The sequence below is a fragment of the Procambarus clarkii genome, chromosome 35, assembly GCF_040958095.1.
Source record: "Procambarus clarkii isolate CNS0578487 chromosome 35, FALCON_Pclarkii_2.0, whole genome shotgun sequence".
Classification (NCBI taxonomy): domain Eukaryota; kingdom Metazoa; phylum Arthropoda; class Malacostraca; order Decapoda; family Cambaridae; genus Procambarus; species Procambarus clarkii.
The window spans coordinates 39,931,024-39,947,345 of record NC_091184.1 but is presented as its reverse complement, the minus strand read 5'-3'; the positions used below and the strand labels follow the sequence as shown (position 1 = coordinate 39,947,345).

Sequence of the window (16,322 nt, the reverse complement as noted above, 5' to 3'; positions counted from 1 at the left end):
GAACAACCAACGAAACCAAACCCGACCCGGTGGGTAGACCATCACTGCTAAGCTCAGACTCCCACACAAACCCTCGAGCAACCACCGCGCGACCCGGGATCCCCCCAGAAACAGGCGAAGGCGGGACTGCTGCCAAAGGGCCTCCGGAGGAAGAGACAAGGAAGCACTCCGAGAGTCCCACACAAGACCCAGCCAAGACCGAACCTGAGAGGGAACCAGATGGGACTTCTCCAGCTCACCAGGAACCCGAATCAGGTGAGCTGGGAAAAAACCAAATCCCTGGTGAGCAGACGTGCGGACTGGCTGGGAGCCCACACCATCCAGTCATCGAGGTAGGCCAAAACCCGAACCCTTAAGAAAAGCAGATGGGCCACCACGACCTGGGTAAGGGGTGTGAACACGCAAGGTGCCAGATTCGAGCCGAATGGAAGGCAATGAAAATGGTAAGCCTGATGCCCCACAACAAAACCAAGCCAGTCCCTGAACCCCAGATGAATTGGGACATGCCAATATGCATCCCGGAGTCAAGGGACACCATCCAAGTGCCCGGCTCCAAGAAAAGACAGACCTGGGACAGAGTAGACATCCGAAAGAAGGGGCAGGAGACCCAAGGGCTCAGACAGAGCAAGTCCAGAATGAACTGCAGGTCTGCACAGTCCCGTTTCAGAACTGGAAACATGCGGGACTCACCTGAGGGACCCACCCACCAGCCCCGAACCCCCTAAAGGAGGAGGGGCCACCCAACACTACCGCAGGCCATCAGAAACGATATGAAAAGCCCATTATGAGCAGAGCGATCACCGCGCTAACCAGCCGTCGTCAGTTCTGAAGGCTGTGTCATCCGCAAAACTGGCACCACTGGCCTACCACGACAAGAGGAACCCCAAGCCCTGGCACAACCCTTCTGGGAAGACATCCCCACAGGCCCCCTGGAGAACAAACAAGTTCGACATGGGACGGCAACTGGAAAAAGCTACCTGAAGATACTGCACCACCACAGACTCTGCAAACAGCAAAGGACAAACAGGCAAAGAAACCTAAGAACCAGAGCCCAAGCGGATTCCACGGATTGAAAGATCATCGCCTGCCGACATGCGAGATAAGAAACAAAAACAGACACCGCATCCTGCAGCATCCTGCAGGGATGCGGGATGTCCGCAACGCAAACAGCTTCAACAGGGCAGACGATGCCCGCACTGTCAAAACCAACGCATTAGACCCAGGATCGGTCCCAAGTGCCTCCATGTCCTCTTCAAGTCAATTCAAAGACCGCTCGAGAAGGGAAAAGAACCGCAAGACCAACACCAAAAGGCCACGGGCACAAAAATCCTCAGCAACCAGGGCAGCTAAAAGGGTGGGAACCTGCATGTGAAGCTGCACAATGCCGACATCCCGAGGAAGGGCAGGGGCGAACAAGCACGCATTGAGGTGCTCAAAGTTGTCCCCCAGGTAAACCTGAACCACCGTAAGAGCCTCCTGCACCTCATGAGGTGAGATGCGAGAGGCCAAAAACCTCCGGAAGGACTGGACTGAAGCACACAAGAAAACACAGAACCGAATACGGGGAGGGGTCGACGCCATATCAAACTCGTACAGGGAGGGAAGATAAGAAAACCCTACCCCCTGTAACAAGCCCTGCTCCGAGAGTACCAAAAACCAAGCGGGGTGTAATGGGCCCAAGCCTCCCAAGTCATCCCCTCCCCCTGCCCCGGGAACCTCCACATCAGGCCCCGGGGCTGAGCCATCCTCCAAGCCCCCCTGCCTCAAAAGAAAAGGCAGAAGCCGCCGGAAAAGCTGGAACAAAGAGGGCCCACTGGTCAATCCCAGAAGCACCAGCTGAAGGAACAGGCTTGAATGCCTCCATCGTCGCACAGGAAGGGGCATCCCCTGAAACTGTCAGAATCTCAACACCAACTAAACCCTACCCCGACTCTGAAACTCTCAGACGCATCGGAGCCAGAAGCAAGGGGGAGGGGGGAGGAACAAGACGAACAACAGCAGGGGAAGGACAAGGGGGCACTGACAAAACCAAAGTCGAAACGACTAACATCCCCAAATCTGGGTCCCTATAACCAAACATGGGGCAGTCTCAGGGCTTCCGGGTGAGCATCCAACCTAAAACGCGCATGCAATGCCGTAGCTGCCTGCACCCGAAGATCATAATCAGTGGACTGGATGTATTGGAGTACAAACACGGAACAAAACTCGCAGAACTCCAGGTTGAAGGTGTCACCGACCCAACAGGCAGCATGACGGAGGCACAAACAGTGAGTGTCACCCTGAGATAAGGAGACAGAGCAACCTTTAAAACTCGTACGAAGCAAGATGGGACTCGAGGGACGCCTCCATCAGACCACTGAGCCACATGGGGTTTTCCAGGGCCCTTTGTCGCGTATTCTCACTAGGGGAAGCCTAGACTAGGAACTGCGCCAAAAATTACCAAAACAAACTCCAAATTGCTGAACTCACGGGACATGTACACTCACAGGTACCTAGTAGAGGACCACCAAGATATAATTGGGTGAGGACCAAAACCAAGGGGCAGACCCCCACCAGGCAGGAAAACAAAAACAATAAAAAACAAAAAATCTCGCAGGAGCATAACGTGCCCAGGCGGAACAGAGCCGGCCACTATGAGTAGATGACAACTAGCTGCACAGTACCTTGCATCCCAACCAGTGACGAAAACTACCTCCTTCCCAGAGACAAAGAGGGGTGCATGAAGCACCCCAGCTGACTCCAATGGAGGGTAATCACCGAGCAGCAAAAGCCCACAGCAGCAGTAGACCCCAAAGGTGATTTGTGGAAGGTAGCCCCAAGCTCCATGGGCAGTACTTACAGGCAGTACTCTAGGGCTACCTTCCTAGGGAAGGTAACCCTAGGTGCAAGCAGACCGAGTACTGGTAAAAGTACTCCTGGCTCGCACACCACCACCGGACAGGACCACATCACAAGGTACAGCACTGGAAAATTCAGAGCCAGAGTCGCACAACCGTCCAGGAAGCACATCAGCCACAGAACTGGTGTGTGGATAGCCGGCACGTGGGTCTGGGGCTCCCCTACTCCCTCCCGGGGAGGGGGAGTTGCTGCGCAGACGGCGGCACGGTGAAGGTTGTGACACCATGTTCGTTTGCTCATTTTTCATTTGGGGAGTTCTGTCCAATAGTTCGGCTTCCAGTAGCAATCTTTTAACCAGAATAGAGGTTTGTTTTGGGATGCCTACTTTTCTGGGTGCATTACCCGGTTGATGGCAGATATAGAATGCTTTCAACCACACGGGGTTTCTATAGGCCATTGCTCGTCGTGCCTTTCTGAGGGGGCCAGGTTCTGGCTCGTGGTCAGTGTTAGGCCTAGAACTCCATTCGCTTGACTGATGTCAGGGGTCTAATACATTCATATCAGCCCGGATAGCTTCGTGGAGCAGAAGGTGCTTCCCCCAGAAAGTTTCCTATATATAAAGTCTACTCTCATCTTATTGCGTCTCCATGTCAAAAGTGTTTACAGTATATAGAGGCAATACTACACTCAGTTGGGTGAGAACAATGTGGCCTTCAGCAACGTACCTTCACTGAGGTGTGGACAGTCTTGACATCTGGGAAGAGTTCCTGGCACTTCTTGAGCCAATCTTCTACCTTCATGCTGCACTCATCAGCTGTGTCTATGGTTGTGTCAACCTCCTGTAGGGTGTTGACTGTGTTGAGGCTCCCCAACATGGCCTGCAGCTGAGCCTTCCCTTCCTCTCCTTATGTTGTCATATCCACCACACTGGTATCCTCCAGTTCCAAGAGCTTCATTGCTGACTTGTTCTGCTCTACCAGAGCATAGAGTCTGTCCTGGAGCTGGAGGTGGTGAGTCTTCCAGTCCCCCAGCTGCCCCCGGTACTCCCCCAGCTGGGACAGTACCTCTTCACAGCTAATAATGAGGCTGCTGATGATGCTCTTCTGCTCCTGCACCAGGGAACGTAACTTCTTGCTGATTCCTCTCGCAGGAGTTTTAATGGGTTTTGCTGGTAGTGTTACCCCTGGTACAACCTCGATACCTTTTAGTTTTCTGATAAGGGCCTCCATACCATAATTAATTGGGAACAGAGTAGCAGCTGTGGCAGCATGCTCGGCACGGCAGCTGGGGCAGGTCACCTGACCATTCTTGAAAGCATTGTCAATACACTGGGAGCAGAATGTGTGGCCGCACGGCAATGTGCGAGGCCGTAGCTGATTGTCGTCATAATCGTTAAAACACACTGAACATTCCTCTGGCTTGTTATCCTGTGGAAAAGAATATTTGGTTAAGCTAGATGTATTTGCAACAAAAAGTAATATTACAGTACTGTACTGTATTTATCAATACAAATTATATAATATTTACATAATTTCCTTGTACAGAGGAACCTCGATATTTGCATTGCTTCCAATTCACACGTTACAGTATTCAGACACTGTGTTCATGTTCGGTATTCATCCGTTTGCCAAGCGTTCAGAAGTAAACATGCATCCCTGATGCTTCAGTTTCACCATAGCTGTTGTTCACTACACAACCCACTACACTTTTCTCTGGGATATTTTGGATATGTTTGATATTCTTAGTGTAAATAAGTCATCATGTCACTTATAAAGTTAGTGATAAGGGCCAAGCAAAAAAAACAAAACAAATGGATTGAATCAAGACACAGATGAAGAAAGAACTCGTAGCTGAATATGAAAGTGGTGCCCGTGTGTCTGCTCTCGATACAGAGTTTGGTCCCAGCAAACACAAATCATCTACACAACGTTCGCCTATCTCTTGCCATAGGTGTGGGAATGATTTGCATTGAGAATGGTGCAGGAGAGCCTTTGAGAAACTTTTACTCAAAAAATCCAAACACAAAGGTTTAATTATAAATTGTTTTTCTACAATTATTTTCTTCCAAATGTAAAACAAATAGTTTTTACATGTTTAAATATAAAATTTATGGTGTTTTTTTGTAAAATTCATTAATAAATTGTGAATGATATATATTGGCTGAGTGAAACCTTTATAATCCATTTAGTTATAATTTGAACAGAAAAAAGTATTTTTCCAAATTTTCTAAAAATTGCTCTTTTTAACACAATTTGACTCCTTATACATTCCACTAAACACTATATCATGTTTAAATATATAATTTATGTATTATTCTCTAAAATAATTTATATAAATTATATAAGTTGCTGGAAAGTGGTGTTAAGGATTTTGAAAACATTTTGTTGTGTTAATATGTTCTTATTAACTATGTCTCAAGTTCACAGTTTATCAAACAAGAATATTAACATTCGTCAACTCTTAAAATCTTATATGTTATCTTGCTGGTGCAAAAAAGGGTGAATCTTTAGGAACAGCTATAGTATCTATATATCACAAATGGTGTTTTCCCTAACTCAAACAATGTAGGGTTTATTATTCTACACATATTTCTAATGACTCTTAGATGTTTACATTCTCTGAAGTATAATTGTGAAGGCTGTGTCCATCACTCTCAACACAGATTCTTAAACTCGTCTCTGCAGGTTCAACTATATAATTAGTTTCCATTTTGAATTTCCATGGACATTTGTATCCAAAATGAAACCAATGTGGTTTCCTTCAGCGCCTTCAGCCAGCACATTTGCTCATTCATTTCCACAGATTCCAACAAGGTAGGGGATTTACAGAAATTTGTATATTCATATTGTTATATATTAAAAATATGAATGCAGTTCAATATGATAAGACAAATACATGAGTTTATGATAAATTCGTTTTCTGTGATATACCATTGATATGCTCTTTTTTTCTTTAAACGGCAGACTAAACTAAAGTGCTCACATCAACAGATTTGATGTATAAATGGTCAACGCTCAACAGAGTTAGTATAAATGTATTAGTATAAATCTTACTTGTCTCATTGTTAATTCACATTCAATGTCAACTTGTGGTTTTGATGTGGCACGTTTGGCCAAGACACCCCACCCCATTATGCACCCCATACCCATCTTGTGGGCGGTTGTGGAAAGGGTTACAGAGGCACATAATGGGCTCAGGGACTGAACCCCACAATTCATTTAGCTAAGCAAGTTACAATCTTGATGAGCTAGTTACAAAATTCAATATAAGTCATCACATCAACAATGGGTTCGAGATCGACCTCAAGTACAGGTTCTAAATTAAGCAACTGACATATGTGGAGAGCTAGTATCAAAATTTATATGTTTGTCCTGCACACCGTCCCCCATCCAGTGGGCAGCGGTGGATAGGTTACAATCACTTAGTTGTTATCTACAGTTAGCAAACTGGGGATATTTGGCTAAAATTTCTGGTAGCAGATCATTTTGAATGAAATATTGACACATCGCTGGAACATTGGTTATAGAATTGTCTCTAAATTCATGTATCTTTTCGCACTCCATCACATAGTGACGGAGGGTGTGCGAATAATTTTGTTGACACAGTTTACATTTGGTCAGGTCTACATCAGCAGATAATGAGAATTCCCAGAGATACTTGTAACCGAGTCTAAGCCGAGCAGTAGTAACATCTAGAAGTCTGCTGATTTTATTGGATGATCCATAGATGTGTGGCTCCTCTTGTATGATATGTATGATAGATGGAATTACTAGTTCCAGTTTCTAGGCAGGCGATGAGTACTCACAATAACCTTAATTAAGCGTCAAAACAAAAATGTGTATACTCTTTTTACTCTCCTGACCTTAGTTCTCGAGCTATGTATTTCATTTTGGTACCAACGTGTTCGCAATAACATTCTCTAGAAGAAAATCAGCAAAAACGGTCACCAAAAGTTATATGAATACCAGCACCCAATAAATACCTACGTAGATGACTCGCCGTGAGTGCCCAAGAGCAACAAAATGTTTTTACTCTTGGGATTGTTATCACTTCCACACTTGTCCTACAGCGTTAATTTTGGTATCAATGTACTCGCAATGAAATTCCCAACACGGTGATATGAATATAAACGTAGAATAATGGTCGCTGCCCACCCGCAAGAGTGTGGGAAGTGGCGGAACTGTTACCCAGTATTGGTGACAAGACGACACATGGGCGATACAGTGCTTTGAAAGTTTATAATTATATCACTGTCCTGACATTATTATTGTATGTACGTCATTCATTTTTGTGCCAATGTTTTCGCAATAGAATGTTCTATGAGCCCGTAGGTAAAAAAGAGCAACAAAGCGTAAGATAGAATAGCACCATATATAAAACAACGCTGGTACATATCAGTGAGCGTCAAACACACACGAAATGTGTGTGTTTGATGGTGGTCAAACGATGTTTGATGTGTTTGATCAGGTGATGTCCTGATCCGCATAATTAAAGTATGAATTATGTTGAGAAAAAATAAGAAAAAAGGGAAAAAACAGGGGTGGGAGAAACATGACAGAAAAAGAGTAAAAATACAATTTGGTCAACAAAACAGCATTGTTTAAAATAAAAGATATGGATTGACATTTTGGGGGTTAGGTTGGTAGGTTACATTGAGTTAATTAGGTAGTACTTAGTGTTTATCTGTTATAGATAGGAGCTGCCTGGTATGGGCCAATAGGCCTTCTGCAGTTACCTTTGTTTTTATGTTTTTGCCCTGTAACCTAAATGGTTAGAGAGGCACATATATGGGCTTAGGGACTGAACCCCACACTACATTTAGCTAAGCTGGTTACAATCTTGATGATATAGTTACAAAATTCTGTATAAGTCGTCACATTATCAATGGGTTCGAGATCAACCACAATTTCCTGAATAGATATAACAAAGGGGATATTAATAGGGTATTAAAATTGTCAACACAAGATAGAACACGAAACAATGGGTATAAATTGGATAAGTTTAGATTTAGGAAAGACTTGGGTAAATACAGGGTCAGTAACAGGGTTGTTGATTTGTGGAATTTTTCTTAACTTATAAATTTATCTTTATTTATCTTAAACTGGTTGGGAGAGGTACAGTTTTTAACATAATTGGGAAGGTCATTCCACATTCGAGGTCTCTTGATTTGTAAAGCATTTCTAGTTTGACTAAGTCGTACTCTTGGAATATCAAATAGGTATTTGTTTCTGGTGTGGTGCTCATGGGATCTGTTACAACCTTCTAGGAAGCTTTTAAGGTCAGGATTGACATTACAGTGCAGCGTTTTATATATATAAAATACACATGAGAGTATGTGCAGGGACTTAATATCTAACATATTCAGAGATTTGAGTAAGGGGTCCATATATACTGCCCGGTTGCCTGAAATGCTATATAGGCCTACTATAGTGGCTTTAGGTATTGTATGCACTAGCTCTATCTATAAATCCAACATTATGTTTGTAAATCAACTATGTATGTATGAAAAAAAATGACTAATACGTTCGGCGAATGACTTTGACTTCAACTTCACTTTGACTTCGTTCATGTCATCGTATTTTCCGTAATATATAAAGGTTATGACAATGCAATTATATTATTGTGTGCAAATAAGTTTGAAATTTCATGTACCCTAAAAATATTAAAATAAAGAATAAGAATAATTAAATAATTGTTGTAGTAAATTGTCACACGTTCATCATACGCAAACGAACACACAGTTTGGAGCGTCAGTACAAGACCGCCGCCATTTTAAAACACGGCTTCGAATGTAAGTAATGTTTTTCTCGTACTAACACTGTGTTATACAATAGATTTGGTCTTGAATTCACAAATTTAGTTGTTACATCTGACAGAGTATGTTAGACAGTGTAATGCTGGTCCATGTTAACGTATTTGTGGGCTTGGTTGGTTTAAATGTGGAGGCGAGGCCTGGCAGTGCTGGTGTATGTGGAGGCGAGGCGAGGCCTGGCAGTGCTGGTGTATGTGGAGGCGAGGCCTGGCTGTGCTGGTGAGTATGTGGAGGCGAGGCCTGGCAGTGCTGGTGTATGTGGAGGCGAGGCCTGGCTGTGCTAGTGTGTATGTGGAGGCGAGGCCTGGCTGTGCTAGTGTGTATGTGGAGGCGAGGCCTGGCAGTGCTGGTGTATGTGGAGGCGAGGCCTGGCTGTGCTAGTGTGTATGTGGAGGCGAGGCCTGGCAGTGCTGGTGTATGTGGAGGCGAGGCCTGGCTGTGCTAGTGTGTATGTGGAGGCGAGGCCTGGCTGTGCTAGTGTGTATGTGGAGGCGAGGCATGTACAACACTCCCCAATAGGAAGAAAACCCACTGGGTTCTAGGCTAGGTTAGGCTTATCTGTAATAATTGAATTAAGCCTAGCAAAGCCTAGAACCTAGTTCAGTAATTTAAAAAATGTTGTAACTTGAAAAATGCCATTCAATACATTACACAATTTAAATATTTTCAGGCAATCAACACAACCCTCATGTTGGCTAACCCTCTCTCATGTTGGTCAATAATTTAATTATTTTTTTATGGAGTAATCTTTGCTGTTGAAATGTAGTCTTTTTGAGACTACATTTCAAATGTAGTGTGTGTGGAGGCGTGTATGTTAGGTATTACCTAATATACACGGTGTAATATATCTATCTGTGTGAAATAGATTAAATCCATTTATTTGATATTCAGCTAATAGTTCTGTATTTTCTACATTCATCCATGTTTTGGTAAGTGCAATAATATGTATTGTTTCATTGCAGATTAGAGATTCAAGATAGTTCTAGATTTCCGAAGTACTGAAACGCGCGCCATACAGGCTTGGTGGATCTAGGTGCAAGGTAAAATTATTTACATTTACTTTTGTATTTATGTTTTGTATTTATATGCATATATGCATTTATATGCATTATTCTATAGAATAATAGATCTCGTAATAATTTTGCAAAAATAGTGGCATTTACTATTTTTAAAAGATTATTAAAAAATTTACTGATATGGTGCATTCGGAAGGGCGAAGAGGGAGAACGGCCTGTTGACATAGCTCGGGTGCAGGGGGGGGGGGGTTGTGTAAAAGCCTGGTTTGTGCCTCGGAGAGGCTATGGGATCCAGTAAGTTCAGTAGAACTTCGGTTTCAACCCTTTTACCCTGTTGTAGCTCAGTCGATTAAGGCAGTGTCTGGGATGCTCCCGGACGCAGGTTCGAATCCTCGTCACGGCCCTTGTGGATTTGTTCATTTGATGCATCACGTTATTGTGATCTGTGTGTGTAATTCTTCACTTGCTACAGCAACAGGAATGTGTGTGTATGTATTTGTGTTGTTGAATATGACCGAAAGTGTAAGATTAATGATTCTAACACAAATCGTCTGAATATTTGTTTTTCTTCACTGTCGAGAGTAGTTAAAAAAATTTACTCGAGTTTATTTTCACACTTTATTTATGGTCCTTAAGTCCCTCTCCTTAATGCTGCTGCTGTTTCTCGCATCTTTGCATCGCTTGTATGTTTGGGGGTTTGGCCTCTTGCTATATATTGATTCCATTTGTGTGTGTTTGGGTCTCAGGCCCTCTCGCAATTTCTGTTGAACAAACCCCTTTTCCTAGTTCTGCATCTCTCCTTTGGTACAAATTTTGTTGTGCTTTTATCATATATTTCACAAAACTTGACATACATTTCATTTACTTCATGTCCTATCAGCAAGTGTTTGTCAAATTCTTTAAGGAAAGTTTATCATCCTGATTGCAGATCTCTAGCGATATTATGTCAACTTCTTGTGGATTCGCAATCATTATTTAATTTACCTTTAGGTGTTCTTTCACCAGCACAGCAACACTGTACCTCTCCCAACCAGTTTAAGATAAAAACTAAGTACTAACTAATTAACTCAATGTAACCTACCTTACCCCCAAAATGACAACCCATGTCTTCTATTTTAAACAATGCTGTTTTGTTGACCAAATTGTATTTTTGTTTTTTTCTGCAATGTTTCCCCCCCCCCACCACTCTACCACCACATTGAGTTTAGTAGCTCTGTGCACGTCAGGTGCTGTTTAATATACAGACCTACTCCTCCATTTGACCTAGTTTCTCTATCACATCTATATCACTTTGTGCTTTAGCCCTGGTGGAGCTTGGTCCACCAGGCTGTTGTTTGGAGTGGCCCGCAGATCCACATACAGTCTGCATATGATATACAGTCTGTTGATCAATTAAACTACAGTAGTTAGTTTTTATCATCCGAATGCACCAATATGTGTTCATTCTTCCCAGATGAAGGAACTAGGTAATATTCATCATCTGAATGCACCATCTGATGCTTTAACACACTCATGATACACGAGAGGTTTAAAAAACTTTTAAAACTTTTAAAACTTTTTGACCTATGTATTTAAAAGCAATTCTAAAGTTAAAAAGTGTAGCATAGGCCCCTCGCAGAATGTTCTTAATATGATCCTCAGGTTATAGTTTTCTATCTAAAACCACCCCTAGATCTCTTTCTTGATCAGAATTCTTTATAGATCTCAGTGGCTCGATCATAGAAACTGCTTTAAATCCTTGTTGGCCTGGATTGTGGAGGTCATTGGTCTCTATAAAACTAGTAATCTGACTCCTGATCACTCTCAAATAATTTTATTATGTGGGATGTTAGTGCAACTGGTCTATAATTCTTTGCCAATGCTTGTGTTGTGTTGTGTTGTTTTGGTAGTGATGTGCAATGTGTTGTTTTGGTAGTGATTCGTCCAGTTCTGGTAGTAGTGCGGTTGTTGTGTAGTGTAGTACTTGTGTGCTTGTTAATGACTTGTATTCCAGTCTTGTGGGTATCTCCTTTCCCCTACGGGCCAACTGCTTTGTTCTTACCTAGCATTTTGCTTTGTTTGGGTATGAATGTTTGTGTGCCGTATATTTTGCAAAATTTGCCATATATCTCATTATTTACTCCTCTGCCTAGCAACAAGTCTGTCTAATTATACTCATTAACTGTTTTTCAAAGTTCCCCATAGTGTCCTTTATTGAAATCGAGTTCATGAACCGTTTCAATGTTCTTATTTTCTTCTAGATTATATCTTAAAGTATATTTAAATGTTATTGTTATTATTGTTATTAAATGTTATTGTGACATTGCATTGCAATTGAGCTATGTTGTTTACCATACCGTTCATTTCGTGAGTATAAGTATAGATGCCACACTTGTGACAGGTAAAACCATGCCTTTTTTGAAAAACAGCACCGTCTGTTGCACGTAAGAGCAACCCACACTATATTATGTTGCGATATTATTTCAATATTTCCGATTGTATTGATAATTTGAATTTTCATAGATTTCAATTTATTTTCATTTCGATTTAATAATTTTGTGTGACATTGCATTGAAATTGAGCTGTGTTGTTTACCATACTGTTCATTTCATGAGTATAGTTTATTTTTTTATTTTTTTCATTTCATTTTTTTAGCTGTTCTTATTTTTCAGTGATGGGAATATCAGATCATTTGATGTTCCCAATTTTCTGATGGAAGCATCAGACCATTATAGAATGCATCGGATGAGGTAGTTTGGAATGGTGGGGAGGACGAGAGGGGGGTATGGTGGGGAAGACGAGGGGACAGAGGAGAGGGTAATGGTGGGGAAGACGAGGGGACTGGGGAGTTGGGGATGGTGGGGACAGGGGAATGCTGGGGAGGACAAAGGGACAGGTGAATGGGAGATGGTGGGGGAGGAAGAAGGACAGGGGAGGGGAAAATGGTAAGGAGGACGATGGGACAGGGAAGTGGGAATAGTGGGGATGATGTGGGGACAGGGAAGTGGGAAGGACGAGAGGACTGTGGAATGGGGAATAGCAAAGTGAATTATAATTATATATATTAATTAATTCTTATAAATTTCCAGAAGCCTGTATCAACACCCACACTAATGCAACTGAAAGAGATGTTGAGACAAGTATTGCTGATATGTTGAAGAACGCCCCAAACAAACTCGGTGGAAACAGATACAAGGTAAAGTTTGCCAATTTGCTGTAGTCTAATTCAATTTCTTTTCAGTAATCTTCGAGAACATTTATGCTATGAATAAGATAAAATAATGTAACTGATTTTGATTTATTTACTATTTATTATTTATTTACCGTTATTAGTATAATAGATCTCGTAATAATTTTGCAAAAATAATGGCATTTACTATTTTAAAAAGCTCGGGTGCAGGGGGGGGGGTTATGTAAAAGCCTGGTTTGTGCCTCGGAGAGGCTATGGGATCCAGTAAGATCGTCCTTCCTTTCCTCCCTAGAATCTGGATGTAGCAGGTGCTCAATTGTCAAAAGTGAAAAATTGGTTTTGTCTTCCGAATGCACCATTTCTGTAAATTTGCTAATAATCTTTTAAAAATAGTAAATGCCATTATTTTTGCAAAATTATTACGAGATCTATTATACTAATAACGGTTTGATAAAATACAGTAGACTGCCTACTGGATAATAGTTCCAGTCCACCTGTAGACAGGGATCTCACATCAGCTTGTATATTATACAAGGATAAGATTTGATAAATTCAGTTATTTGACTGAACACTGGCTCTGTTTAAATCAGAGATTTAAACATACATAGTCTAACCTAGCTCCATAACTAACAGCCATTAGCCATTCATGCACAGCCATCAGCTGGGCCATAGACCGGCAATTTTGCTTTTTTCCCAAGCCGGTCTGTTTTTTTTCGATGCCTCAGTGGCCCATGCACAGGTCCGTTCAAGGGGATTAAATAGCCGTTCTATGGCCCCAGGGTTTGTATTTTATCAAACTCTTATTAGAATAATAGATCTCGTAATAATTTTGCAAAAATAGTGGCATTTACTATTTTAAAAAGCTCGGGTGCAGGGGGGGGGGGGGGTTATGTAAAAGCCAGGTTTGTGCCTCGGAGAGGCTATGGGATCCAGTAAGATCGTCCTTCCTTTCCTCCCTAGAATCTGGATGTAGCAGGTGCTCAATTGTCAAAAGTGAAAAATTGGTTTTGTCTTCCGAATGCACCATTTGTGTAAATTTGCTAATAATCTTTTAAAAATAGTAAATGCCATTATTTTTGCAAAATTATTACGAGATCTATTATACTAATAACGGTTTGATAAAATACAGTAGACTGCCTACTGGATAATAGTTCCAGTCCACCTGTAGACAGGGATCTCACATCAGCTTGTATATTATACAAGGATAAGATTTGATAAATTCAGTTATTTGACTGAACACTGGCTCTGTTTAAATCAGAGATTTAAACATACATAGTCTAACCTAGCTCCATAACTAACAGCCATTAGCCATTAGCCATTCATGCACAGCCATCAGCTGGGCCATAGACCGGCAATTTTGCTTTTTTCCCAAGCCGGTCTGTTTTTTTTCGATGCCTCAGTGGCCCATGCACAGGTCCGTTCAAGGGGATTAAATAGCCGTTCTATGGCCCCAGGGTTTGTATTTTATCAAACTCTTATTAGAATAATAGATCTCGTAATAATTTTGCAAAAATAGTGGCATTTACTATTTTAAAAAGCTCGGGTGCAGGGGGGGGGGGGGTTATGTAAAAGCCAGGTTTGTGCCTCGGAGAGGCTATGGGATCCAGTAAGATCGTCCTTCCTTTCCTCCCTAGAATCTGGATGTAGCAGGTGCTCAATTGTCAAAAGTGAAAAATTGGTTTTGTCTTCCGAATGCACCATTTGTGTAAATTTGCTAATAATCTTTTAAAAATAGTAAATGCCATTATTTTTGCAAAATTATTACGAGATCTATTATACTAATAACGGTTTGATAAAATACAGTAGACTGCCTACTGGATAATAGTTCCAGTCCACCTGTAGACAGGGATCTCACATCAGCTTGTATATTATACAAGGATAAGATTTGATTTACTTTTGTATTTATATGCATATATGCATTTATATGCATTATTCTCTAGAATAATAGATCTCGTAATAATTTTGCAAAAATAGTGGCATTTACTATTTTAAAAAGCTCGGGTGCAGGGGGGGGGGGGGGTTTGTGTAAAAGCCTGGTTTGTGCCTCGGAGAGGCTATGGGATCCAGTAAGATCGTCCTTCCTTTCCTCCCTAGAATCTGGATGTAGCAGGTGCTCAATTGTCAAAAGTGAAAAATTGGTTTTGTCTTCCGAATGCACCATTTCTGTAAATTTGCTAATAATCTTTTAAAAATAGTAAATGCCATTATTTTTGCAAAATTATTACGAGATCTATTATACTAATAACGGTTTGATAAAATACAATAAAAAGACAAGACAGAACTGAAAGCTCTCCTTTCGAAAAATCTAGTAAGTACCGATTTATTATGTGTTGATTATTTTTTGTTATACATACAAGAAAATACATTGAGGGAGAGTACAGACTTGAAATTTTACATTCTTGTAAAGCAACTAAGTAGATGATGGTAGTATCATCAAACAATACAGGTTTAATCATGTTAGAGACATAAAGCAGATCATTGATGTATATAACAAATAGGAGGGGGTCTAAGGATGCTGCCCTGTGTCACCCCTATCATAGAATGGGAGAGGTTACATAATTGAAGGCTACATGACAGTAGCCCATTTGACAGTGACCTGACACCAATGTGTCTGTCACTAAAATAGGATCCACTAAGGATCAATACATATATCATATATGTGCAACACTAAATGCTTGTTCTAGTAAGCCTTTTTTTTTTTTGCAGTAACAGAAAAAATGGAATACATAATGAAGGAATTATCAAAATTGACATTTTTATCAGGGGATATCCTGAATATTGTCAAAATGACGGAAACCCATATGTCAAAAACACATGGAGATATACCAATCCTGGAAGACATTCTTCCATCCCCACTTGAAACTGTTGAGCAGGTGGAAAGTCTGTCACATGAGCTAAAAGTTAACAGTGAATATAAAAAGAGTATGGTAAGTGTTGCTTAATTCTTTTAGCCTGAGTATGGTAAGTGTTGCTGAATTTTTTTAGCCTTGTACATATGTCTTTTGATTAGTTTTTTTGCAGATGAAGGAAGGTGGGGTGGCACATAATTGATTGTTCAGTGTTATGTTTAAGGTACAAATAAAACAAAAGCAAAAGTTACTCAAATTCGTTGATTTTTGTAATAGTTAAGAAGGAAAATATTTTAATGCTATTTATTTAATACAGTTGGAAATTAGAAAATCTAATGTTGAGATTGAAAGATATATATTATTCTCTATTACCTTACAGCTTATGCATTATTTTAACAGGTCCAGACGCTGTCTCAAATGGGCGGTGCAAGCTGTGGAGACACAGTGAGACGAATGATGAGGAGGATAGGGACCTATGGGGTCTGGTCTCAGTATTCACTCGTTGGGCGCAAGAGGAAACGTGTCTTCAAAACCTTGGATATTTGTAATGTAATAATAAGTACGTAAATTTGACATTTTTTTGGATTATATATATGTCTGCATGTATTATGTATTATACTTGCATGCTTGTTAATGAC

At 41.2% G+C, this 16,322-nt stretch overlaps 1 protein-coding gene and 1 long non-coding RNA gene across 3 annotated transcripts in view; one reads left to right on the top strand and one right to left on the bottom strand.

Annotated features, from left to right (window-relative positions):
• Positions 1-16,322, bottom strand: part of LOC138371289 (uncharacterized) — a 147,271-nt gene that overhangs the window by 33,631 nt on the left and 97,318 nt on the right. For both annotated transcript variants that reach the window (XM_069336080.1, XM_069336081.1), the window contains one exon: positions 3,564-4,265. In XM_069336080.1, coding sequence (XP_069192181.1) covers positions 3,564-3,713 — 150 coding nt within the window. In that variant the 5' untranslated portion in view covers positions 3,714-4,265. The remainder of the gene's footprint in view (positions 1-3,563; positions 4,266-16,322) is intronic.
• LOC138371287 (uncharacterized) overlaps positions 16,091-16,322 on the top strand; it is a 1,671-nt gene continuing 1,439 nt past the window's right edge. The window contains exon 1 of the long non-coding RNA XR_011230390.1: positions 16,091-16,243. This is a non-coding gene — a long non-coding RNA (uncharacterized lncRNA). The remainder of the gene's footprint in view (positions 16,244-16,322) is intronic.